At 39.6% G+C, this 26,009-nt stretch overlaps 1 protein-coding gene across 3 annotated transcripts in view; it reads right to left on the minus strand.

The window, feature by feature from the left end:
- The window catches only part of INO80 (INO80 complex ATPase subunit), a 133,887-nt gene that overhangs the window by 8,100 nt on the left and 99,778 nt on the right, over positions 1–26,009 (minus strand). For all 3 annotated transcript variants that reach the window (XM_057721738.1, XM_057721740.1, XM_057721739.1), the window contains exons 28-31: positions 16,363–16,457; positions 10,213–10,285; positions 1,281–1,439; positions 545–647 (exon numbers count right to left, since the gene is read on the minus strand). In XM_057721738.1, coding sequence (XP_057577721.1) covers positions 545–647; positions 1,281–1,439; positions 10,213–10,285; positions 16,363–16,457 — 430 coding nt within the window. The remainder of the gene's footprint in view (positions 1–544; positions 648–1,280; positions 1,440–10,212; positions 10,286–16,362; positions 16,458–26,009) is intronic.

The raw sequence follows: 26,009 nt of genomic DNA on the forward strand, positions 1-26,009 counted from the left end.
ATGCACACAGGAATTATGGTTGTAGAGTCCTGAGAAGTTTTTAGAAGGTGGTGGCAAATGTGAGCACCATAAGAAAGGCAGTTTATCACATTTTCTGATGTGATGCTGTCGGAAGTCCTCAGAGGTTTACAAGGTAAGTCTGAAACCCATTGTTCTCAAAAGCCAGAGATACTGGGAGAAGGGTCTGTATGTTATGTACAGCAGTGTGCTTTTCCAACTTTTCCATAAAAACATTTCTCTGGATAGAACAGAGTAAATTCATTACTGCTGAGGAGCCTAGGGATATAGCCTTCCTGGTACACATTTATTTGAAGTCATATTACTCTAAAAATACACATGAATTCTCCCTTCTACTCCATAACACATCCTTGTTTGGGTTTTAATATAAAATATTAACCAAAAAATGTTTCTCCCCAAACGTAGTCTTTGGCTTTGCCTACCCTTGGCACACAGTCAAGGGCCCCTTCCATTTTCAGATGTGTAGGGCCAGAGAAACATCTCTGTAAGGAGGAGAGAGCATTAATAAGAGGTCTAGCGTACGTACATTTCTTCTCCAACTCTTCATCATCTAGAAGAAGACTAACAACCTCTTTGGGTTTCAAGGTATCTGGTTTGAAGTTCCCACCAGAAATCACCATCCGTTGAATCTATACCAAAGCAGATCAAAAAACCATCACCATCAGGCATCCATTCCCTTACGGCAAATATTCAGAAAGAAAGAAACATCTTTCTTAATCTATTCTTCTGTTGAGGCCCCTGGATTTCCTATTTCTTTTTCATTCATGTGACTAGCTCATCCAGGTCATTTGTCCAACAGAAAGGACAATGAGAACCCCTCTGCTTGGAACTATTAATTGATAGCTATAAGATCTAATAATACTCAATAAAGAAAGAAAAGAACCAAAAATGATCATTTCTTTAGAAACTAGCAAATTTGTCATACAACTCAGTGGCTGATCACAGAGAGTACTAGGGTGAAAGCAAACACCATTCCTGCTTCCCCTGAATGTGAAACTATGTCAAACAGATGGGTCACGACGTGGGGTCCTCTTCACATGAACAACAGCCGAATGTAGGCTGTAGACACCATTCTGGTGGAAAAGGAGTGGGGAATGGCCAGGGCAGTAGAGATTGCTTTTGTATGGGACTTCATTTTATCTTTCATTCACAAGACATTTTAGTGCTTTCATGACCAGCGAAAGCCAAGAGAGTCTTCGTCTAGTCAATGTGGCTGGACTAGTTTCTCTACCAGCTCAGTACTTCCTCTGCCTTCTGCTTACCTCACTCTTCTCCTTGGCCCGCTGCAGAATGCGTTCTTCGATGGTGCCCTTACAGATGAGTCGGTACACCGTAACCTGCTTTGTCTGCCCCAAGCGGTGGGCCCTGTCCATGGCCTGCTGGTCCACAGTGGGGTTCCAATCACTGTCATAGAAAATCACCTGCACAGGCGGGACAAGAGCACCGCAAAGGTGAGGCCCTCTCAGCGCGACACCAGGAATTCTGACAGCAACCCAGCCACTCATCTATTTCAACAGTCTGATGCCAGACTTTTTTCTATGATATAAAGAGGAACAGATATCTACTCAGAAAACTCTCATCTGCCCTGGGCAAAAAGAGACATACTCTGAGTTTTTTTCAGGGTCTTCATTTAAAAAAGGAAGTGGCAACACTATTAATAGTTAACACTCAGGGCTTACTATCTGCCAGTCATTGTACTAGGTGCCTCATTTAAATCGAACTACCATTATGCTTTAGGTACTATTAAAAACCCCCATTTTACAGATGAGGGAATTGAGACACAGAGGAATTAGAGATGTTATCCAAGATCACACAGCCTGAATAAGCAGTGGGCCTGGGATATGAGGGATGTGAAAGCCTTCTCCTTAACCCTAGGCCTACCTTGGTAAGAGACAGACATGGCTTTCCTGGCATTCTCAGGTTCCCATTAACTGGATCATTTCCTATCTCTTGAATTTCAGGCAATATATATATAAAGGGTTCTCTGGAAGCTACCTCTAGTTTGCTAAACAACAAATGCAAACAACAACAAAATGCACAACAAAATGCACTCCTCCCTCCCCTGCCCCACAAGTGATCCTAAAACCAACAGACTCCAACTCCAGGGTCCTCAGCCCTGAGGCTACTATCAATATAGTAAACCTCCTAAAAGAAAGCCAGTTCAAAATGACCCTCATCTCTCATGCATCCTCCTCTACATTCAAGTCACCAAATCCAGCCAGTGATTCTTCAGAAACAAACCTATACTTTCTATAGTCCCACTGTCCTTCTCTTGGACCATGCCCTTACTACCTACATCTGGATCACTAATGCTTCTAGTACAGTGGACTTCCGAGATCTCAGTCTCTTTCTTCTTCAGTCTACTTTGGGTACCACTGGAGAACCACTCCATCTCTCTTGTCGATTATGCTGTAACACACCAAGTCCAAACTCCCCTCAATAATCAGGTCCTGCTATACTAAGACAACTTCATTTTTATTCTTTCCTAATATAAACACGCCCCTTCCCTTTGGTCAGATAGGTCTCTGATATCCCTCACTTATAATTACATTTCTTTGCACCATTTCTTGCTCAAGTTGTTTTTCTGACTTAGAAACAATCCTTCAGCTCTTCTCTATTGGTTAAGGTTCAGTTTAAGCTTCACCACTTTCAGGAAGACCTCCCTGATTTCTCTTGCCTGTAACAATGTCTCCTTTTCCTATTTCTCATGAATTCCTATTAGAAATAATAATGGCTGAAACCTGTTGAGCCCTTAAAACAGATGTGCATACATATCTCACTAAATTTTCACAAAAACCTTATATATTTTCTTCATCTTATAAATTAGGAACAGACTGGCCTGAGTTCACAGTCCTAATAGTCTCCTTCTGCAGACTGCACTATTAGCAAAATGTTGCACTGCCTACCCTGGTCCAAGGTCCCACTTAATCACTATCTTCTAAAGATGTCCAATTATTTCATGTGTTATTGCATATTTTAAAAATCTTCCTGTCTAGCCTTATGTGAGGACAGGCACCATCCACCAGTACAAAGTAGAATTCTACAAATACTAGTCAACTGACACTGGAATCTCTAAGGTGTGATCAAAACTAGACAGAGCCTTAAAATGTAAGCTGAAGAGTGATTCATCTCTCTTGACACCGTTCCTCTAGATGCTTTTTCCATTGCTTAACACTATTCCTAAGTAATTTATTTATTTTCTCATTTAAAAAATGGAAGCAATTCTTCTGCCATTTTCTGCAGAATTCACTTGAGGTGAAGATAGAAAAAAGGCACCAGCATTGTCAATGCTCTTGCCTCTACTAATAAGGACCCCCATTGGCTCTTTCTTATGGTGCTCCTTTTGTCTTGCTTTCATATGAGGTATTATCCCTCAATTTTTAGTGTAGGTTAGAATCCTTGAGGAAAAAATTACAAACTGCCTGCCAAAGAAAGAAAATCATTATGAAAGATTATTGTTAAGCCAGTGTCCACAGATCTAGGATTTGGAAGTATACAATGATGGTCATTTGTAGAGGAGTATAGCAGACCTGACCACAGGACATTCTGGAGCTTCAACAAGATATGTAAAATTCTAGAAAATTCAGTTTAAACTTCCAGGGAGAACAAAGGAAGAGAAGACGGAGTTAACGAAAATGAGACCTCAAACTGGACTGCTGGGCAGAGGCATTATTTGCCCAACATACCTACCATGACTACGCATGTGGGAAATGAGAGCTGATGTGACACCCCAAAGGCAGCACCTTCAGCACGCCAAGCCGAAGGCAACAGTTCAGCATGGATTCAGAACGGCAAGTCCTACATTATGAATCATCTCATAGGTGTTTCCTCCATTTTTACTTTTTTTCCCTGGAAGTCTCAGTGGCACCCAAACCTGATTCAACGTGGGTTCTTCTGAGATCATAAGCAATAAGAAGATTAAAGCCTAAGAAGGTAGCTCTGCAATTTAACTTCAAAGTCCCTCCTTTCCCCAATTTAGTGGCTATTTATCATTCAAATGGATTAAAAGAAGTGAGACACTGGGGAGGAAGAGAGAATAAAATAAGGTTCTGCTTAGTCCTATCCGATAAGCTGTTGATTTTATTAAAAAAAGATTCTACTTAGAAAAAGACCCAGGGAAAAAGAATATGAAGTATGTGTAAGCTAGTGGATTAAGACAAGAGCAAGAGAGAACTAAAAACCAAGTTAGATGTATGGTTATTATCTAACTTCCCAATAAAGTGAACACTGAATCAACCACGACATGAACTCAGGCAAGAGGGAGTCAGGAGAGACAATGTCCATCAGAGTAGGACAGAGATGACACCTGTGTTTACGGAGCTCAGCAAGACACTCTAGAGAAAAACAATTAAAGAACTACAACAGCTGACTTAACCAGGAAAGATTAAAGCTAGTCAATTCACAATGCGTGGCCCAACAATGACTAAGAGGAAATATGTTAATTGTCAGCACCTTTATGAAGTTGTAAACACCAAGCTGGGTGGGCACTGGGGAGGAGAGCAAGGGAACAAGGTGAGAGCTGAAATGGGGTGGAGACGCCTGGCTATATAGGTCAATGAGAGGGAGTTTCAGGGGATGAGAGAGTGAAATGGAAAACAGGGAAACTGAGAGGAACAACTGGAAAAAGTTGACCAACACTTGGAGGGAGAAACTCTCCCCTGCCCCCCAAAGAGAATGGATGGAAGTTCAGTCCCTCGGGAGGGCTAAAAGCTGTCCCATATTGTCTCATGGGACATAAGACTTCTCATACTGCTACTAAGGGACAAAAGCTCCTCAATCTCTCTCTACACATAAGCATTTAAAACAGATCTGACACAAACAAAACCAACATTGCAGTTTATAACTATCCCTCACTAAACAATGTCACATGCAAAGAGATCCCTATTTCAGGAAGAATACACAAAGAATGGCACATGCAGTAAGGGACAGCTGCCATTAATTTCATGCCAAAATCATGTTTTTACTAACAGTCAGCCAGAGTCCCACTGTTTACAAATATATATTTATAAATGCATTCTCAATAATAAAACATTAAGTTTTTCCTGACATTTTAGGCTGACTAACCTCTTCCTTGTCCATAAATGGTTCTGGGGATCTTCCAAAGCTAAATAAATCTCAAGACAAAGGAAAAATGCCAGGCAAGCAGTTAAACTTATTGTTTCTCTAATAATACACACACAGCGAGTATAACCTGACTCCACACAAAGCATTACCTAACAACTCATTTCAATCTTGTAGTCTCATTTTTTCTGAGTATTCCAGGAGGTTCTAATTTATAAGTGAGTCCCTAAGCCCTCCCCTCAAAATTAAACGTAAATTATTTTGGAATTGAGGATTCAATATTCAGAGCCTCTCTCTATGCCCCAGGATGTAAAGAGAATTCCTACTTAAATTCCTCTAGCTATGGGGTTAGGGGCCTACTTTGGTTCTTTCTGACTGGCAGGAGCAGCTTACGTGAATAAGACAAATTGTGAAAACCAGAAGCATGATGCAGATCTGTCCCCCTCAAACCTGCTTATTTTTTGGCCATTCAAATGAAAGACTATTCCTTAAGAAACCAGAGACCAAACCTGACGAAGGCAGGCTGAGAAGAAGGGAAAGATATTTTAATCAAATATCTAGGCCAATGCTAGGCCTCCCCAGGTGACCTCATCCGGCCTCACAGCCTTAAATGTTATCTATGACCTGATGATTCCAAAATACATCCTGAGCCTCAATCTTTCTCCTAAACTCCACACTCTACCACCTGGGTGACACTGCCACTTAATGGCTACTAAGAATCTTGAACTTAAACCCCAAACCAAACTCTTGATTTCCCCTCTCAAACCTGTTCCTCACTGCACCTTCCCCTTAACCAGTAGTTGGTATCTCCATCATTTCAGCTGCTCAGGTTGAACACCTTGGAGTTCTCCTTGATCCACATTCAATCTAGTAGCAAACCCCATTGGCTGTGCCTTCAAAATACATGCAGATTCCAATTACAGTAAAACCCTGGATTGCGAGTAACTTGTTCTGCGAGTGTTCTGCAAGATGAGCAAACATTTCTCAAATTTTAGCTTGATAAACGAGTGATGTCTTACAATACAAGTAGTATGTGACGCCGAACATCACATGATCACAACTGAGCCAATGGAGCTGACCACCGACCAACTGATGGATCTGCATCGCGAGCAACAGCAAGAGGTTATGGAGGAGATCTCGTCTGCAGAGGAGGAGGAGAAAAAGGTGGAGGAATCCCTCACTTCAAATGAGATTAGGGAGATGTGTAAAATGTGGGAAACAGTACAAAATTTTGTAGAAAAGCACCACCTGAACAAGGCTGTAACAGTGCAAGTGATGAATCTGTTGAACAACAATGCAATGTCACATTTCCATGAAATCCTCAAAAGAAGGCAAAAGCAAGTGTCATTGGATAGGTTCCTTGTTAAAGCTGCACGAAAAGAAAAAGATTCCATTGAGCCAATAGACAGCAGTGATTCCGTTAGTGATAGTGAAAGTCGTCCTACACAATAACCCTCCTCTCTCTTGTCTCCCTCACACCAGCCACGAAGGTTTTAAGAGGTAAGTGCAGGTTAATTTATTTTTCTTTATATTTTGTATTTTCTTTATTATTTTGTATTATATTACAGTATTGTAATCATTTTTACATGAATATTTTTGGGTTGTGGAACGAATCATCTGAGTTTCCATTATTTCTTATAGGGAAATTCACTTTGATATACAAGTGCTTTGGATTACAAGCATGTTTCCGGAATGAATTATGCTCACAAACCAAGGTTTTACTGTATTTCTCATCACCTTCACTGCCTCAATCTTTGTCCAACTCACCATCATCTTGTGTCTAATTCCTAACCTAACTTTCTGCTTCTACTTTTCTCCCTAAAGTCTTCCCCACCCCACCCCCCTGAAGCCAGAGGACACACTTAAAACTCAAGCTAAAACATGTTCTTCCTCTGTTTAAATTCTTCCAGTAGCCTCCCACCTCAAAATCCTAACTATGGCCCATTAAGCCCCACACAATCTGCTTCTGCCATTCATTTTACAGCACTCTGCCCTCATTCATTCTGTTCCACCTACAAAGGGCTTGCTTCATTGCTTGATTATGTTCTCACCTCAGGGCTTTGTTTTGCACTTATCTCCCTTCCCTGGAATGCTCTTCTTTTCTGCCAGATACATAACTGGCTTACTTTTCTCACTTTCTTTAGATCTTGGTTCAAATGTCACCTTATCAGAGAAGCTTTACCAGCCCATATAAGACAGCAATCCCTGATCATAAATCGGGCTTTGAAAAACAATCAGAAGTTTACCAGGTAGAAGAAGAGGTGTGCCCAGAAGAAAGATCTATGATGAGGGAGCCATTAATGCAACATTATGATATGGTATAGTAGGCTCAGGAAACAAGTCAATCATCATTTCTGGAACATAAATTCTGGGAGCAATAATCCGGCAATTATGCTGCAAAGGGAGATAGGGGCCACAAAATGAAGGGCCTTGTACGTGTAGAAGAGCTTATACTTTATCTTGCAGATGACACAGACTCCTTGAAGAGTTCTACGCTAGGGAGGAGCATGGTTAATAAAGAAGGGTATAAATACTAAAAGAGGGGGTATGGGGCTGGGGGCTGAGACGGAAGTCCAAAAGATCAGCTAGCAAAAAGTGATGAATCTTGTATTCACATTAAGAGTAAGACTAACTGGGCCCACTGCTGCCAACACCTAAGCTGCTGTCGGAGGGTCCCCTTTAACCTGGGAGAGAACTTTCACTTTGCTGAATTGAGTCTGTGTCTGGGTCAGCTCCTATGAGCTCCTTCCTCTATATCAAATATGCATTGGCTTCACTCAGCTGGAGTAGAGTTTGGGACGTCGAGGGGGGTGCCATGGGGCCTTCTAGACGAGATAAATATAATGACTGAGACCCACCCACATGCTAAACAGTATCTAAAGACCCCTCCAAGAACCAAACAACTCGTCCTCCAATCTCTGCCCAACTTCCCCCATCAGGGAAGCTGGTATGGGCGGGCTGGGCAGAGAGACCTGGACTGTAAGTCTTTGCTCCTCGGTTCTTGTCCTAGCTTGATCACCACCTGCCTGGTGCTCTCACACAAGTACCTGGGCCTTTCTGAGGATAACTGTGGTTGGGATGTCAAGAAAAAGGCTTCCCAGGGGCAGGGAAGGGGAAGCAGAAGACCTAGAGATAAACTCAGGCCCAGTGTCTGGGGGCTGTGCAATGACACAGCAATCCTCCAGGAGAGGTACATCTACCAACCCTGGAACAGACAAAGGTGCCAGAGAAGCTCCTGCCCCTGGGAAGCCCCTAAGACTTTCCATCCCTCTTCCAGCCTCCAGGACACAGTAGGGCTGAACCAGTGCAAGGCTCTGGAGTATTTCCTCCCCAGTCGGCTCTCTCCCTCCTCTGAGGCTCCCAAGCCCCAACTCAGGCCCTTCAATCCACACCATGTGTGAATTTGTTTTCACCTGCCCTGGGAATCCAGAACCTTCCTGGCTTCCCATCCCCAGCTTTCCCATAGCAGCAGAGCTGAGCACAGAGCCAGGCAGACAAGGCCTGGGGGAAAGGAGGGGTATTTGGGGCCCAGTATAAATAACGATGTCCTGGACCTGGCCCTCTCATTTGGGGCTACAAGGGCCACAGGACCCCTGAGCGCTACTGATGTGCAGGCACTGGGCTCACATGCTTTTACAACCATGAGAGAAGGAAGGATTATTATCTTCATTTTACTGAGGAGGAAACTATGGTTTACAGCAGTCAAGCAACTGTTTCACTTTCACATAGTGTACAGAAGACCTGGGATTCAAACCCAGGTCTCATTTCTCTAATCTGAAGGACTCCAAAAACTATGGAATCTGCCCTCTACCACCCACAAACTCACAACCAAAATAACTCATCATGAAAAAAAAAAAGTTTGACTAATTGGGACAGTATGCTTGATAGAGCACAGAACCAAGGAGCAATGACAAAGGCAAATTTCTGCTGATACACCACCAAGTGAGCTACCTCATCAGAGAACCCACAAGAACAACACTACCACCAATGACTGCCGTCTCTTAAGATGACTGAGACTGATGATACGCACGTAAGATACAGAATCTACCCAGTTATGCTTCCAGCAGTCCTCAGGCTCTGGAACCCTGTCCCAACGTGGTTAACTAGCTGAAGAGGTTTAGATCCTGAGGAAGGTACAGATGAGTCCTACGGTTGACATTCTACTTGGTGATGTTACAGAATCTGTTTTTCATTCTTCAAGGCAGGCAGTTCTACAGAGCAGTTTACAAGGAGAAAGAATGGACACAGCCTAGAATTGGAACCTGGGAAACATGGGCTCTAGTTCCAGCTCTATTGCTGTGAATTTATTCAAGCTTCTTCACCTTTGTACCTCATTCATTTCTTCATGACCCTTCAGAGTTCGCATCCTCATATTTGTGGGGATTCTGATGATCGTATTTCACAGAGAGGTACCACAATGACCACATTAAATGACATTTGTAAGAGTCATGCCTCCTACAAAATAATTCCCATTTATGCATTTTTATGTCTCAGGGTTACTGAAATTGTTTTTAAATATATTTATATCCTGGGAATAATTTTGAGATACAAAAGGAATCCTCTTTTCTTCTCCCTTTCAGATGCTGAGGTACCCCTGCAAGGAGATTGGGCATAAAAGGATAGATAATTTGATAGGATGTCTTATTTTATTTTTTAAATCACCAATTTCATTGCTCTCCAACCATGTTTAGAAGTTCGGGATATAAAAATATGAGTTGTTCCTATGATGGAATAGTGCATAAGAGTAATAAAACAACCCCTTTTGATTTGTTCAGTTATAGCTTCTAAAACAAACAAATCTGGTTGGTTGAGTCGACTTATTTTTTTTTCCAGTTTGTTTTATGCACTGACATATTCCCAGTGTTTAGAACAATATCAGACACATAGTAGGCATTTAATAAATATGTGTTGAATGACTGTGTAAGAAACTCAGAATAAGAGAATGGAGAGAAAAGTCGTAAAGGAAAGCTAAAATGTTCCAGTTCCAGGCAAAGTGCAACTATATTGTCTTTTAATACAACAAGAGGCAAAGAAAAAGTTTGTGACACATAATTAAGGGTAATGCCAACCGAATAACATATTTATAGTAGAAAAACCACATATCCAGTGTATTTTTGTGCTTTCGTTACTTACGGTATCGGCAGCAGTCAGATTGATACCCAGTCCTCCAGCTCGTGTGCTTAGCAGGAACACAAAAATGTCATTCCTGCAGAAGAGGGAGGGATATTTTAAGACGAAAAAATGAAAAAGAAAAATGGCATGTGGCAAAAGAGAGGGATCTCTGGACACAGAACAGTGTCTAGGCCTAGAAAGAGTTTTGGTGGTTACGCAGACCTAATCCGTTTCTTTGACACACTGTACAAAGGTGCTCTGTTGCTAAAATCAAACCATGGCAGTCACCTTCCAATCTGCAGATCACCTTTTGCTGCGCACTAATACTTACTGATAGGCAATATAATTATAAACATTTGGCAAATGCAACAGAAAAATATGCTAGAAGTAGAGATCTCTCTCTAATAGTCATATTTTTGGCAAATCAAACTATTCCCAGTTCATAAAAGAGGGGACAAATAAAGTCAGTATTTCCCGATGTTCCCCCGAAGAATCATGACTTCCAATAATCTGGGAATTAGTGATTATAACTCCAAAGCACTTAATTTCATATGAAGAAAGTCCCAGAAAAATGACCTGAGGTCAAGATTAAGACTCAGGTTATGACTTCCACGTATTAAGTTGAACTGAGGATCAATCCATGAAGACAGGCTGAAATTAAAGTACTTTTTGATAAATGCCAACACAGCCCTTAAAAGAAATGCTAAGATAGTTTTGTCAGTTTCCCTCTACATCCTACATCCTTTTAAAGAAACCTAGAATTACAAATAAATCAGTAGGTGCCACTGTCATTTATTCAGGCAGCAAATATTCACTGAATATCTTCTAGGAACAAGAGCCATGCCAGATCACAAAGAGCAGACTTTGTAAGATTTATCTATGTATACACATACAACTAGGGGCACAGTTCGAGCCCAGTTCTTGCAGATAACAAATATATTTCAAGACTACCTTGTATTTTCATGTTCCTGCCACCTGAGGTTATTTTCCAGAACATTTCTAAGGGAAAGGGACTGCATTATACTGGTGAACAAACTTTATAGCCCTCTAAATCAAGCTGCAAATCCCTTTTCGTCATGACTATAATGAGGACTAAAACTAGAAATTCATTTATATCAGTGTTATTCAAATTGCAGGCCACACCTATCATTGGTCACGAAATTAGTTTGGTGAGTCTGGACTGAATAAATTAAAGAAAGAAACAGAACAGACTAGAAAATATTATAATACATCACAGGTCATAAGGGTAAGTACCGTTTTGTGATTTCAGATATGGTATATGTGTATTAAATCCCAATGTAAGGTGAATTTTATTCTGTGGGTTCCAGTTAAAAAAAAAGAAAGGAAGAAAACAGAAACACACTGACATAAGGATGCTCTCATCCCTTGATGCTGCTCTTCTTTGGTAAAGTCACTTGGCTGCTAAAGGTCTGTTTCCTGTGCTATAAATGAGGATGCTCTGAATATAGCTGAAGTGACTGATTGATGACATATTAATGACAAACATGAATACCAGTGAAGGAACTATTCCGAAATAAGTATTCTCATTAATCCCTAAGCTGAGTAGGTCCTAGTAGAAATCTGTCCATTAATTTGCACTCAGTTAAACACAGCTTTCCTAGAGGCAGACATGGATAAAAGATCATGTTTGGAGGCCTCTTGTAGGGCATAATTCCAAAAGTACTGTACTCTCATGAAAGTTCTGCTCGTTTATCCTTGAATTTTATCATGAAGTTTAATATTTCATAATTTTATTTATAAGATGTCATCTTTCATGGTTAAATAATAAAGGGCAAAACAAAAAGTTAAAAGGCATCTGCCAGTTTACAAACACATTTTCCCACAGATATGGGATGATGTAAAGGGAAGCTTGATACCTCATAGCCCACAGGAGAATATTTAACCACAATAAGGCTTCAAATAAAAATTGATGTAGCTTTCCAGGGTCATACTAATCTGAGAATAATCCTCCCCATTCTGGCCTTAAGATTGCTTAGTCCCATACATCTCTCTTTCCTACTCTGGTGGATACAGAGGCAGGAGTCAGAAGCTTCTCTCCAATATCTCTGTAAGAGCTGATGGAGTCACCAGATGCCTAGGACTTTTTGTTGGTGTGGGGATGGAGGAACAGGGATGGGACAGGGAGGGAGATAGAAGTTAGCTGCAATCTATAATAAAAGAGTAGAGGCAGAAAGATGGGTCATTTCCATAGTCTGGACAGCCAGAGAGGTAAGTTCCCAGATGTGGTAATCATTCACAAACAGGGACTATATACAGAAAGCAAAACACTAGAGAAAGGAATATAGGTAAAAATAAATTAGTAGAAAAACTCAGAAACATTAACAGTGGGAAATGCTTTTTTGGAGATATTAACTATGTATTGAGAAGATGCTCTTAATGATAAAGTAGATGGTAAGTAATGATGTTTGGCTGCATTCAATGTAATTTCATCATTTTGTAATGGAAAAATAAGGATTATGGGAGCCTTGGGTTATTAAAAAATCAAAGAAATTAGTGTCTATCCTGGATCACACTGCTGGATTACATGTAAACAAAAACATCTAAATCGAACTGCTGAGAAGTTCCTTTCTACTTAATAAATCTAGTATTGATAATGTGAATTAATGTTTTGGGAGCTGACTAAAAGGAAGAAAACAGAATCCCAGGAGGCAACATGATGGTTTGGGTGCCCTCTAGGGGGGTAAAAAGGAATCTCAACTCCGGTTCTCTATTGGAAGGGGCCTTAGAGACCAGGCTTCAGTGTGGTCAGTGAAGGAGCCTATGAAATCATGTAACAAAGACATGCCTAAGTCTCACTCTTACTCTTCTTTAGTTAATGGCCCCTGAGGCCACTCTGCACCAAAATACTCAAATAGTGCTGGGTGCGAAGCTGACTGCAGTAAAGACTTGCTGAATGACTGAAAAAGAGCCAGAATTAAAGACAATGGAGCTTCATACTCTCACCAAGAAGGAAAAATCCAAACTACACTTACTTTTTCTCGTGTTTTCCAGTCACCTGAGTAATCAGATAATCAGGGGGATCCGTTTGGCAAATGTCATGGGGTAGGAGGAAGGGAAGCAAAGGCCAGGGAAGCCCAGAGAAAAGACCTTGTGAATGGTTTTTAGGATCACACATTGGTCACATGTTCTGAATGTTGTCCAGTCAGGACATCCTGGCCAAACAGTCTTTAGTCTCAGTCAGACTCTTTCCTGGAAGGATCCCTCATAAATAAATCTTGTATGAAGGGAATGTAAATGGCTTTTTATAGGAGTTCTTGTTTACTCTGGCTGAACTTGCCACAGGGCTTTCCAGTTGAAACTACAATTTTTTCTTTTGATGTCTTTTCATGAATAATAATGAAAATATTTGGCAAGCCATGCTTTTTTGTCTTCAAAAACACCTGTCTTTTTCTCTATATTGGGCTACTGTAGCCATGCAAATTTATAAGTTGAAAACTTTCATAAGCTGAGATTTCATTTGGAGGGATCTGCCTGATAAGCTTCTCATCAGCAAAGGCAGATTCTATACATGAGAGGTAGGAGATTATTTCCTAGCCACAATCCTAACTTTAATCATCTAGCTCATATGTAGGAAGGGAAGGAGACTTCAGTCTGTTTTTTCATTTTGCCTAATATTTGAGGCAGATGCAGGTGTTAATGTGACTGTTACTCAAATGTTGAATCTAAATAAAACTCAATGCTCCCTAAGTAATTCTTAATTGTAGAATATGGCTCAAGTCAGGTTTTCCAGGAAAGCTTAAAAACAAAATATTTACTAAGTAGATCTAGTATGATTTAATGATGAAAATACACTTCTTTTAAAGCTAAGTTTCTCAAGACTAATGTGTGCTACTGGGATTGCCCAAGTAATCACAAGCTAAATACGAGATTTCAGAAGTAGTAAATTAGATACATCTACTACTTTTTTCCACTAAAAAGTCACTGTAAAATGTACTGAACGCTGGACCTCACAGTCCAGTTTTCTGGGAATTGGTTCAGCTAGAAAAGTTGTAGCTCTACAACTCAGAAGCTCAAACTGTCAGAAGTTAACATATTACAGCTCTGGTTGGACTCTAAATCAGTAGAATTTTCTACAAAGCAATATGACAATATGCATAGTCTTAAACCTTCATATCCCTTCACTCAATAATCTCTCTTGTTTGAATCTATATTAAGAAAATAATCTAAAATGACAATGCTTTATAAACAAAGATACTCAACATTTTAACAACAGAAAGGTGGTATATCCAATGTAATGGAATACTGGTCTTTAAAAATAATGATTACAGTGACTCTTTTTTAATGATATGTGAAGACCTTTATGATACACTGCTAAGTGGAAGAAATGAGGACATATAATCATCTCTACAATATGGTATCAACATATAACTACAAATACATATCAAAGACTAGAAGGATAAACCAAAATGTTAACAGTGATAGGATTGTGAGTGATTTTTACTTTCTTCATCAAATATTTCTCAAATTTTCCTCAGCAGGCATTTTATATAAAATATAATGGCCCCAACTATTACTGGAAAAAAAATAGCTTTGCTGTAAATGAGATTCTCAAATGCACAATATCAAACATATTAGTGGGAAAAAAACCACAAACAGCAGTAGGTAAAAGATCGATTACTTAATGGCTTTTCTTCTAACACACAACTCATACTGCCTCATATCAATGTGACCAAATCACTGAAGTGCTGGCATGCCTGGAGAAAATATAGGCACCCTAGGGAAAACATACAGTCTATAGATCCTGTATATGTAAGATTCTTGTCAGCTGGAGCTCTGAAGGTTGGACTAGATAAGGACATAGTGATATGTGTTTCATTTGATTTTAAAATGAAGAAAAGATAAAGATCAGCTGGTAGACTTTTTTGGGGGTGAGGAGAGGCACACAGCAATATGGAGTGCTAGGAAGCGCTACTATGCTCATACACATCTCACTCAGTCAATTTAAGAATCGGTCGAAAGCTTCTGCTAGGTAAGAAGCTAAGTCAGACCATCTATAAGCTGCTCCAAGGTAACAAACTAAAATAGGTCCAAAGCAGCTCTTCCCCTCCACTGTTGGTCAAATAGGCACCTGAATTCAGAAGTAGTTTCAACTTAGGAATTATTGGTCTGAGTATATATTATAAACCAAAACATCAGGTTGTATCTCCTTACCCATGCTGTATTATAAAGGATTGTGCAATAGCAAAAATTCTCAATCAGAGGACATTCTATGTTGAACTATGGACTTGTTTTATGCTGAACTAAAACCTGCTTTAAAACTGAAATGAAAGAAATAAAAAATTGTAACCTAAGTACAAATGGCTATGTGCTTTTCTTCCCAAGAATTCAGAAGTTAAATATTAACAGACAACACAAAGACCAAAAATTCAGAATTGTTCTGACTTACAGATCATTAAAATCTACTCTATTAATGTCTAAGGAAAATTAAGGGTGGAGCTCAGGAGTCCTGTCATTAGTGCACCCTGGCTTTCTCCTTAGAGCAGTAACCGGACGCTGCTTATTACAATGAGAACCTGCACTTAAGGATAATTATGGCTCTCCAGGCCATCAGCATCCAGCAGGCAGTACTTGAAATTTCACAGGCTCATTATCAGGTGGGAGAAGTACTGTAACTGAGAGCTGCCAGATGAATAGACTGCACACTATTGCAATCTGTCATATTGCACTGTACTACTACAATATTAGAGGGAAAGCAGGAAAAAGGAAGGTATTTTTCTTTAAACTTATACAAAATGAAACAGGTAAGCAAAAACAAAATGAAAATCAACTGTAAGTCAATACCCAGAGACAGCCACTGTTAACATCAAGGAAGATAGCCTTGTGGACTTTTTCCTACATACATATTATTCACATAAGAAGGATCCTGGTTCATATTCAGAAATCATTTCTTTTAATTGCCCGAAGAAACAGGCACTGATTTGGTAAGAAAGAATATTTTGAACACTAAAATTACCAACTAATTCATTTCCTCTCTCTCTCACAGACACACACACCTAAACCACTATTAAGCAGATCTAGCTACCTCTTAAAATGCAGGAATTATATCATGATTGCTTAACAATCTGAGATGTGTTGGTATTTCTTTTAAACTCACCCATCTCAACTAGAGGGAAGTCAAATGACGATATTTATAATTCCTATTAACATTACCTGGTCTGAAAATCAGCAACCATGTCTCGCCTCTCTGAGATCTTGGATGAACCATCAAGCCTCATGTAGGTATGCTTCCTGTAAACCATGTATTCCTGCCAATCAGAGAAAAAAAGACATAGTAAGTTTGATGCAAATTACTACATTCTAATTCCCACAAGCATCTACCCACCTCATCCATTCTCGGGGCAAGTCATTCTATCCAGAATGAGGAAAAAGCAATCTCAAAAGCACAGGAATTTAATTTGTAAATGAGTTTACTGTCAGTGTGTGAAAACAGAGGGTACCCTGAAGATTACAACCACTCTCAATTTCAACTTAAACTAATCTTATTCCTGCAGATTTCTGTAGGTTTTGTGAAAAACCAAACCAAACAAAATGAAATCTAAACCAAAATGGCCTTTCAGTCAACAACAGATGTCTCTCACAGCTATGGAATATCCAGTTTTCTTTCAGTAAGTAACACCCACCCCAATGGGTTTCTCTCCAGCAAATTCTTGAGGACCAAAGTCCTTGAATTTACAATCTAAGCTCCCTTCTCCCAGCACAGCATGCATCACTGTTAAAGGAGGCCTAAGCATCAGAGTGAACAGAAGACAAGGTAACTGTCCATGGCAGAGAATGTTCTTGGCATCATCTATAAGAGGAATTACAATTTTTAAGAACAGAGAGGAGATTTCAAGAGATGTAATAGAGGGAATGTATTTCCATTCTTGGAAGTTGCAATTCTTCTTTATAGATAATGTCCAAATGAGCACTGATTTCCTTTCTTGACCTCTGATTATATCGATTACGTTTCAAAAAGTCCACTTGAGAGGGACGTTATCAAAATTTAAAACAGCTGCCTGTTTACAAGAAATACCATGAAACAGTTTTTTTCAGTTCAAAAAAACCCTTTCCCTTTTGAAAAAGACCAATCATTTCTACATTTGGGAGATGTCTGGGTTAATTTTCTGTGGTCAAATTTTCTTCTATTGTAATATTCTCATTATGTAGCTCTTATACCTGGCTGGGTACTTCAGCCCAGAAGGCTGTTACAGTTTGGTATGCCTAGTGCAGTGTATGTGGGAGCACTCTTAGATCAAGTTGATATATATATAAAAAATATATGTATGTATGTGTGTGTGTATATATATATGTATATATTTTTTTTTCTCCCTTTTTTTCACTATTTCTTTCTGTCTCCAGGTGATTCTTTAAAGGCTTTGGTAATCAAAGAGGGGCAGAAAATACTTAGTCAAAGCAAGCTTCACAGTTAGTGGTACAGCCCTATAATAGGAAGGGGTTATCGGCAGAAGAGCAGGGGTGTTCTGGATAAGGAGTTCAGGAAAGAAGATGAAAAATGACAGCATGACGATGGTCTTTAGAGGCTCACTATACCTACACATCTGATTCAATCAGGAGATGTTGCCATCCAGAACAAAATATGTAGATTATACAGCGACAGCCCACAGAGTTGAACTTTAACCAAAAGGTGGGCTCCCTGCATAGGCACTCTTTTGCCTTTTGAACCAGAACTTCTAACTTAAGTAACAGCACTGATGAATGAATCTTCTTGTAGTTCTTGCTATTCATATCATTTATATATCAAGGTCAGAACACCACCAGAGATATTAATCCTAGCCCAGAATCAAACCAACACTGATTACAGACAGCCTGTTACTGAGGCAACAGAAGTGAATCTTTCCCATTTGCTGCTTTAAGCCTTTGCTCTCTCACCCAGGGGAATAGTGGGGTTTCAGAAGGCTTAGATGAGTTTAGATCCTATTTCAGCAAAGAGCTTCAAAACAACAAGTAAATGGATGTGGAAACAGCAGTTAAAAGCAGAATAGAGGAATAGCTATAGCCTCACACTACAGAAAAACATTTAAAAGATAAAGACCGAGCTAAAAAAGCAATCCAATTTTTCTTTCATTCACAAATTCTGGCTACACCAAAGCCATCCTACAGGTCTCTCTAGAACTCTAGGCTATTTCAAAAAGATACTTAATTTAATCAAATGCTCATCCGAAAAGAAAAGGCTTATTTTTTCCAATTGTTAATTTCAACAACTGTTCCACTCTTAGTTCAGTTCTCCTATGATCCTAAAAAAATCTGATGATTTAATATAAAATTCAATTCTATTTTTTAAAATAAAAAGACAAATTCTAACGACAAATGATTTGATAGTAGTCATAACACTTTTGAAAATTTAGTTTAAAAATCTATTTTGAAAAAATCTACCCCCACTTAACAATCTCTGTATCAAAAGGTTTTCTAAGATCCATCTTAAGAGGCTTGCTTAATATATTCTTTTCAAAGCCAGAAGCTGAGAGCTGGTTAATTAGTAACTATCTGCTGAGTTTTACAGTTAAATATCTTTTTTTTTAAAGAGAATTTTATTTATTTATTATTTTTTGGCTGTGCTGGGTCTTTCTTGCTGTGTGTAGGCTTTCTCTAGCTGCTGTGAGCAGGAGCTACGCTTCACTGTGGTGGCTTCTCTTGTTGTGGAGCATGGGCTCTAGGTGTGTGGGCTTCAGTAGTTGCAGCACACTGGCTCAGTAGTTGTGGCTTGAGGGCTCTAGAGTGCAGGCTTAGTAGTTGTGGCACATGGGCTTAGCTGCTCTGCTGCATGTGGGATCTTCCCGGACCAAGGCTCGAACCTGTGTCCCCTGCATTGGCAGGGAGATTCTTAACCACTGGGTCACCAGGGAAGTCCCTTAAATATCTTTTAAAGATGGCACAGCATTCCCATTCATCCCCCAATCCTCTGTAATTCACTCCCATGCCTGAGGACCACTTCTGGATGACTACTGCTTGCTGGATGACTTTACTGTGTTTTGTAGGAACCATGTCATTTTAGCACTCTTGCGTATTAAGAAGGGATTATGGGACAGAAAGGCCAACCATTATCCAGTTCTTCCTCACACCCAGCACTCTGCAGAACCCAAGGACTTCTCTCACCCAAGTCTACTTGGGTTATTTAGGAAAAGCTCAGAAAATGAGTAAATTTCTTGGAACCTTGTAAACCAAGAATTGCTTCTGCTCCATTTAAAGCAGCAAGGAGAAAAGAGAAACCAAATGTAGGCTTTCCTCTCCCAGCAGTCGTATAATTCAGTCTCCTCCCTTAATTAAACAAATATGAACACCACTACTCTTAAGAGGATCAATAACTACTAAACAAAGTAGGCTCTAATTCTGCTTGAACTAATAAAATAAAAATTATGGCTTTTAACATTTAGGAAGTCTTTAGACCTATACAGTTCTAGTAGATACTATTTTTAAAAATTATTGAGGAAGCCAAAACGGTTATGGACAAGATGTACTCTTGGCATTTGAGTAGTGATTTTCAACCGGGATTAAAACTCCACATCCCGCCCCTGGAATTCTGACTCTGTAGGTCTGGGTTAGGGCCTAGACTGGTTTATTTGTAAAAAGCTCCAAAGATGATTGCAATAGACACCCTATATCTAGAGCTGGGAACAACCACTCCAGAAGGAAGGCAGGGGAGGGTGCCTTAGAATCATGCTATCTTAGCACGGCCCTCAGATGAGCAACACATGAAGTTTGTTAGAAATGTAGCACTGAGGGGCACACCCCATACCTAGTAAATCAGAATTTGCATTTAACAGGTGTGACCTGTAAGTACATTTACACTGTTATAGAACATACCCTTATGCTGTTTTTAAAGCAATGGAACACTTTTTTCAAGAAAAATATCTTACATAGAATCCATCTAATGTAAAATAGATTTTAAAAAAATTACTATTCTGGTTAACAAAGAAGGGTAGGGAGTCCAGGACCCCACCTGTTTAATACCTACACCTAGGTCTCCTGTCCTGTAACTAACCCTCATCAGTTGGAAAACCACTGTCTCAGAATACAAACTGAGAGGACAGGTCAGTTCTGGAACACATCCCTAAGTCCTACTTTTTAAGCAGTAGCAATGCGAACAGAGTTATCAGCATAACTCAAAATAGTTTCAGCAAGTGCCTCTCAATCCTTTAAAGTACACTAAATAAAAGCAAACATTTACACACTCAGTGGTGTAATACAAAGGGTCAAAGTTCATCTTGAAGTAATAATGATAATGATGATGGTCAGAGTTTACTGAACATTTACTAAGTGAAAATCACTATTCTGTGTATTTTATCTGGTTTTACTTACCAATCCTCACTATAGGCCTTCAGGTAGGTGTTAGTATTGTTACTCCTATATTTTACAGATGTTAATAAGGTCTCTAAAGTCACACAGGCAGTAGGTAATAGAGCTAGGATGGGAACTCAAGTAGACTGGATCCAGAGCCTTTAGCTTAACCCCTCCACCTACTGCTTCCCAGCTAGAACAGAAATTTACCACCACTAGTGGAAAAAAGGGGGAGGGAGACGCCCCAGAAGGTTCTTAATATATTATGACTATAACCCCCATCCATCATCATCATAAAGAAAGGGTAACTGGGCACTTGAAAAAATAAAGGCAAATGTTTATATATCCCTAATATAAACCCACCATTCTGAGACTTCTCCATTCAAAGTTGTCTCTGATGTTCATTTTAACCCAATTTCGCTTTCATAAAGCAATTTGAGGGAAAGACTCAGTAAGATCCACAAACCTACAGACCTAGTGTAACTTTATTTTCCTGGACATGCCCCTTTCCATCTCTGGAGTATATCACCAGTAAAAAGTGAGGCTCCCTTCAACATCTATTACAACTTCTCTTTTGTCCAAGCAAACTGCACCAAGTAAGTGAAATATGACAGTTATCCTTCCCTTATCTAATACAGAGCCCTTTGGAGCAAGACCTAATCACAAGACATTCATGGGCCCACGGTAATCTGCCTTTATCCTACTTGCTATTCCCCTTTCTTCTATACCATATGCTCCAGTTACACTAAACTCCCCCCGCCGTCCCACCAAATGTCTTGTACCTTCCCACCTCTGTGCCTTTTTACATCTGGCTTCCTTAGTCTGGAAATGCCCTTCTTCCTCATGGTTGAAATTCTATTTAAGTTCAGTTCATATATTAGTGTATGTGAAGCCCTCCTGAAGTGACCCACTTAGAAATAAATGTATCCCTCTTGCTATCTTCAGCTCTGTTTATGCTTTAATTTTGGCATTAGTATCAGGGCACACCTGACAGTTATTTGTGTGTGACAGATAGATAGATAGATAGATAGACAGACAGATAGATAGACAGATAGATAAATCCTTCACTAGATGTATCTCTTAAAGTCAAAGACCACATTTAACTGGTATTTACTTCTGCCTAGCACAATGCCTCGCTCATAGTTAGCATGCAAAAGAAATGAACTAAACAGAATAAATATAGCATGGTTGTAAGCAGATACATTTCCTTCTACCATTTCTAAGACCTAATGAAAATGCTAGTTAATAGTGACTCCAATTTGCTTTTCATTCCACAGAGCAGTTTTAAAATACTCAGTCTCCCTATATGTTCAAAATCACAGCTCCCAAAGGTTACTTGGAGTTCTAAGAAAAGCCAGCCCATAAATGATAGAATTTCTGTTTGGGATGAATCCTTCCCCACTGAGGTACTTGCTGACTAGGCAAGTTACACAACCCAGTGTCTCAAATATCATCATTAGCTATGGATTATCTGGATTTAATTCTGTGTTGCACTATTTTCATATATTGGTGCAGTGCAAGATTTGTCTGCGTTTCAGTACTTAACAATCACACCACATTCAACACCAGCTGGCTGACCCTTTCCAAATACTTTTGCATTGCATCAAAAATAGTGAGGCTTATTTCCTTAAACTACAGACTCAGTTGCTTGATGCAACAGGAATGAATCTTAAAAGAGATGACTAAGAGATAAACATAAGTCATCTGTAGTGAGTTAAAAGCTCTCTGCAACTACTAAACTATGGGGAGGGAGGAGGAGTATCCCAAACTAGGGTAAAATGGTGGTGGGAAAAGTTCTGTCTGACATCCAGCTGGACGCCACCATCCCAACTGCACAGGGGGGCTATGTCTGTGTCCACAGTACCCTCATCAGCCAAGACCCTATATGTGACTCAGTAAATAAAAAATAAACTGATAACAATGTTTAGCAACCTGCCATATCGGCCCCATTTACGTCCTTGACTTCTACCCATGACACACTAAAAATTCCTGGCCCTGGCAATTAAGTAGTCTCCTTTTTAAATCCCCTATCCAGAAATACTATTTGGATACCATGGGAAAAGATAAAATATTTCTGAATACAGAATTCTATTTGGAAGAAGATCTGATATATTCACTAGAAATTTAAATTAAGGTCAGATTTTTCCCCAAGAGAAGGAGGCTATCAATCACTTTAGAAAATACTGAGCAAATACAAAGTGCCCAGAACTAGTATTTTTCACAAAATGGAAACCTGGCCATATAAAGTGTGTGAATTTTTACTATCTTTTAGTTCTTCTAAGTCCCAGAAACAGACAAACACATAGCCAAGGCTAAGGCACAGAACAAAAACACCAAAAAGGCTGCTGGATAAAAGAGATGCTCTCATGCTCCACAGCTACACAGCAGAGCTTCAACAGCCCCACTGTGAGCTCTAATTCCTGCTCTATTGCAAGTTTTTCTTTGCTCTTTGATATACAGGGTACAAGATGTCAAGGGAAAAAGAGAATCCTGAAACAATTTTTTTTAATCTAAAACAACAAACAAGCAAACAAAAACCACAACACTCTGAGAATGAAGAAGCAAGGCCAAGGGTCAAGGTATTTTTTAAAATTAATACCAGGTCCTGTTTTAAAGTGGAACATGGCACTAACGAATGTTTGCAATGAAAGCTTCCATCATGAAAGTAACTGAAAATCCCGTAACACTCTTTGAAAAGATAATGAAAAGTAGACCTAATCCTGCATTGTCCCAAGATCTGCAATACACTTACATTTCTATAAATGATCAGACATATATTTAACATTTTGGGCACTGCAATTCTATGCCCACAAAATAAATTTGGAGGACTAAACTCTTGGGATACAAAATGTGGTTTGTTTGAGTAAATAATATTAAAACAAAAAAGTAGATTGAAAAAAAAGAAGAAATTTTAAAATTTAATGCTGAAGGAAAAGAATAGTATAGTAGTAAGGAAACCAGACAACAGTTTCATTTTAACTGTTCACTACAAACAGTTGCAACATTTTCTGGCTTCAGCATCCTAGATGCATGTTATACACATGGCTAAGGAATGTTAGCAGTTGAGAAATTCAGGCTTTGAATTTGCTTTTCCCTAACTTAGAATTCCCCATAGAGCGATGCAACTACATTTAGAGAAGGTTCTCAAGCTGCCTTAAACAGTTTGTTAACCCCACCCACAAAGTCCACATTCCCTCTAAAAATCCTGCTGGATTATACAGGTAGGAAGTGACCCTGGTGGGTAATGTTTACAGCACTCATCCTGAACAAAACTCATTATCATACTTTGAATTACTTATTTTAGTAATATTTGTGAGTACCTAGAAGTGTGCAATATACAGAATAAGGGACTAAACTGCAGGACTGTATCAACTTAACCTATCCCCACTCACCTTCATCTACCAGAGCTAGCTTATTTTTTGATGGCTCACCCCCTTTTCCTTGGAACGTCCCTTTAATGTGAATCAGCTTTTAGGACTCTATAATATACTGATATATAGCCTTGGGGAAAAAAAAGATCATTAACTCCCTTACAAAATCCTTAGCATATTACTTTTTCTATAATTCTTATCAGCGAAATATTGCTACTTCATCTATACTTTCCTGACTCTTAAGGAAAAGGCAAGTGCACTTTATCTAAAAAGAGTCCTGGGCTTCCTAGGTGGTGCTGTGGTTAAGAATCTGCCTGCCAATGCAGGGAACACGGGTTCGACCCCTGCTCCAGGAAGATCCCACATGCCTCGGAGCAACTAAGCCCGTGTGCCACAACTATTGAGCCCATGTGCGGCAATTACTGAAGCCCACACACCTAGAGCCTGTGCTCCACAACAAGAGAAGCCACGGCAATGAGGAGCCTGCACACCACAACAAAGAGTAACCCCGCTTACCACAACTAGAGAAAGCCCGTGTGCAGCAATGAAGACCCAAAACAGCTAATAAATAAATTTATGGAAAAAAAAAAAAAAAGAGTCCTACTGAAGGAAAGTTACTCATATTGTTTTGGCTGTTGGCATCAGTTAGTTTGAACAGAATATTAAGGATACCGGTCATCCTTTTATTTTGGATTATCGCTGTTAGTACCTTTAACATAGTCAAGATTTACATCAAACACAATGGCTTAATCACCTCTTAAGGTGACTCACAATCCCTTATAAGCATTTTCCCATCATTTAGAAATAGGTGACCTGGGACTTCCTAGGTGGTGCAGTGGTTAAGAATCCACCTGCTAATGCAGAGGACATGGGTTTGATCCCTGCTCCAGGAAGATACCACATGCCACAGAGCAACTAAGCCTGGGTGCCACAACTACTGAGCCTGCACTCTAGAGCCCGTGTGCTGCAACTACTGAGCCCTTGTGCCACAACTACTGAAGCCCATGCGCCTGGAGCTCATGCTCCGCAACAAGAGAAGCCACTGCAATGAGCCTGCACACCACAATGAAGAGTAGCCCCCGCTGGCCACAGCTACAGAAAGCCCGTGTGCAGCAACGAAGATTCAATGCCGCCAATAAACAAATAAAATAAATAAATAAATTAAAAAAAAAAAGAAATAGGTGACCTACTCACAATACAAACCAGAAACTTCTGCCTGCTGACAGCATTCTAGGGCTGAACACTTTTTATTAAACATAAAACTGAGTGATTAAGTTGACCTCGAATATTATTTGTTATGTCTCTCGCTAAAAGAAGTGGCCTGATTATTTAAGAGCCTGCCACCAAATTCAGATAAACTCACTGTAAAATTCGGTGAGTAAGCCTTGGCTTCTGAAGAACCTAAAATTCTTCCCTATTGCTACCCTTCATTCCTTCTGTACTGACAGAATCTTTACTCCCTTATTCCTAGATAGGGATAATCATGGTCCAATTTCCACTTATTTATTACCAACTAGTCCCTGGAGAAGCAGCGTTAAAATTTAAAGCCTTAGATACATAAAACACACTAAAAAACATGAGAATATTTATATACTACTGACATGCAGGTGTTTTAGCCTCTTGACAAATGGCTTCCCAACTTTCTTGCACTAAAGACTTACTCTAGTGGTCAGTAATTATTTGTCCTCACTTTCACTCCACTGTTTATATGTCCATGACTTTCTCTCCTTTAAATAGTAAGCCACTACTTCAACAAAAAAGCAGAGAGAGTGTCAACCCAGAAGTAACGAAAAGAAACAAAATCTGCCCTGCGCAGTAAGACAGAGCTGTATCTCTCACCATAACCCAATGGCTGTCAACCTTGGTTATACAAGAGAATCACCTTGGGAGCTTTTTATCCTGACGCCTAGGCCTCATTGCAAACTTATATAAGAATCTCTGAGGGTAGGACCAGACATTAGTATTTGTTAAAGCTTCCCAGAAGACTGCAAAATGTAGTCAGGTTGAGTATCACTACACTAACTCAGGTTCAACAGCTGCTCTCTGATAGAGAATTGATCCCAAATCTTGTTATCCATACAGAATTTCAGAGGACTTTTCAAGAAATTCCTAGGCTCTGATCTACTTTAAAATTAGCAGCTTTCTTCCCTA

The sequence above is a fragment of the Hippopotamus amphibius genome, chromosome 2 (assembly GCF_030028045.1).
Source record: "Hippopotamus amphibius kiboko isolate mHipAmp2 chromosome 2, mHipAmp2.hap2, whole genome shotgun sequence".
In the NCBI taxonomy this organism is placed as follows: Eukaryota; Metazoa; Chordata; class Mammalia; order Artiodactyla; family Hippopotamidae; genus Hippopotamus; species Hippopotamus amphibius.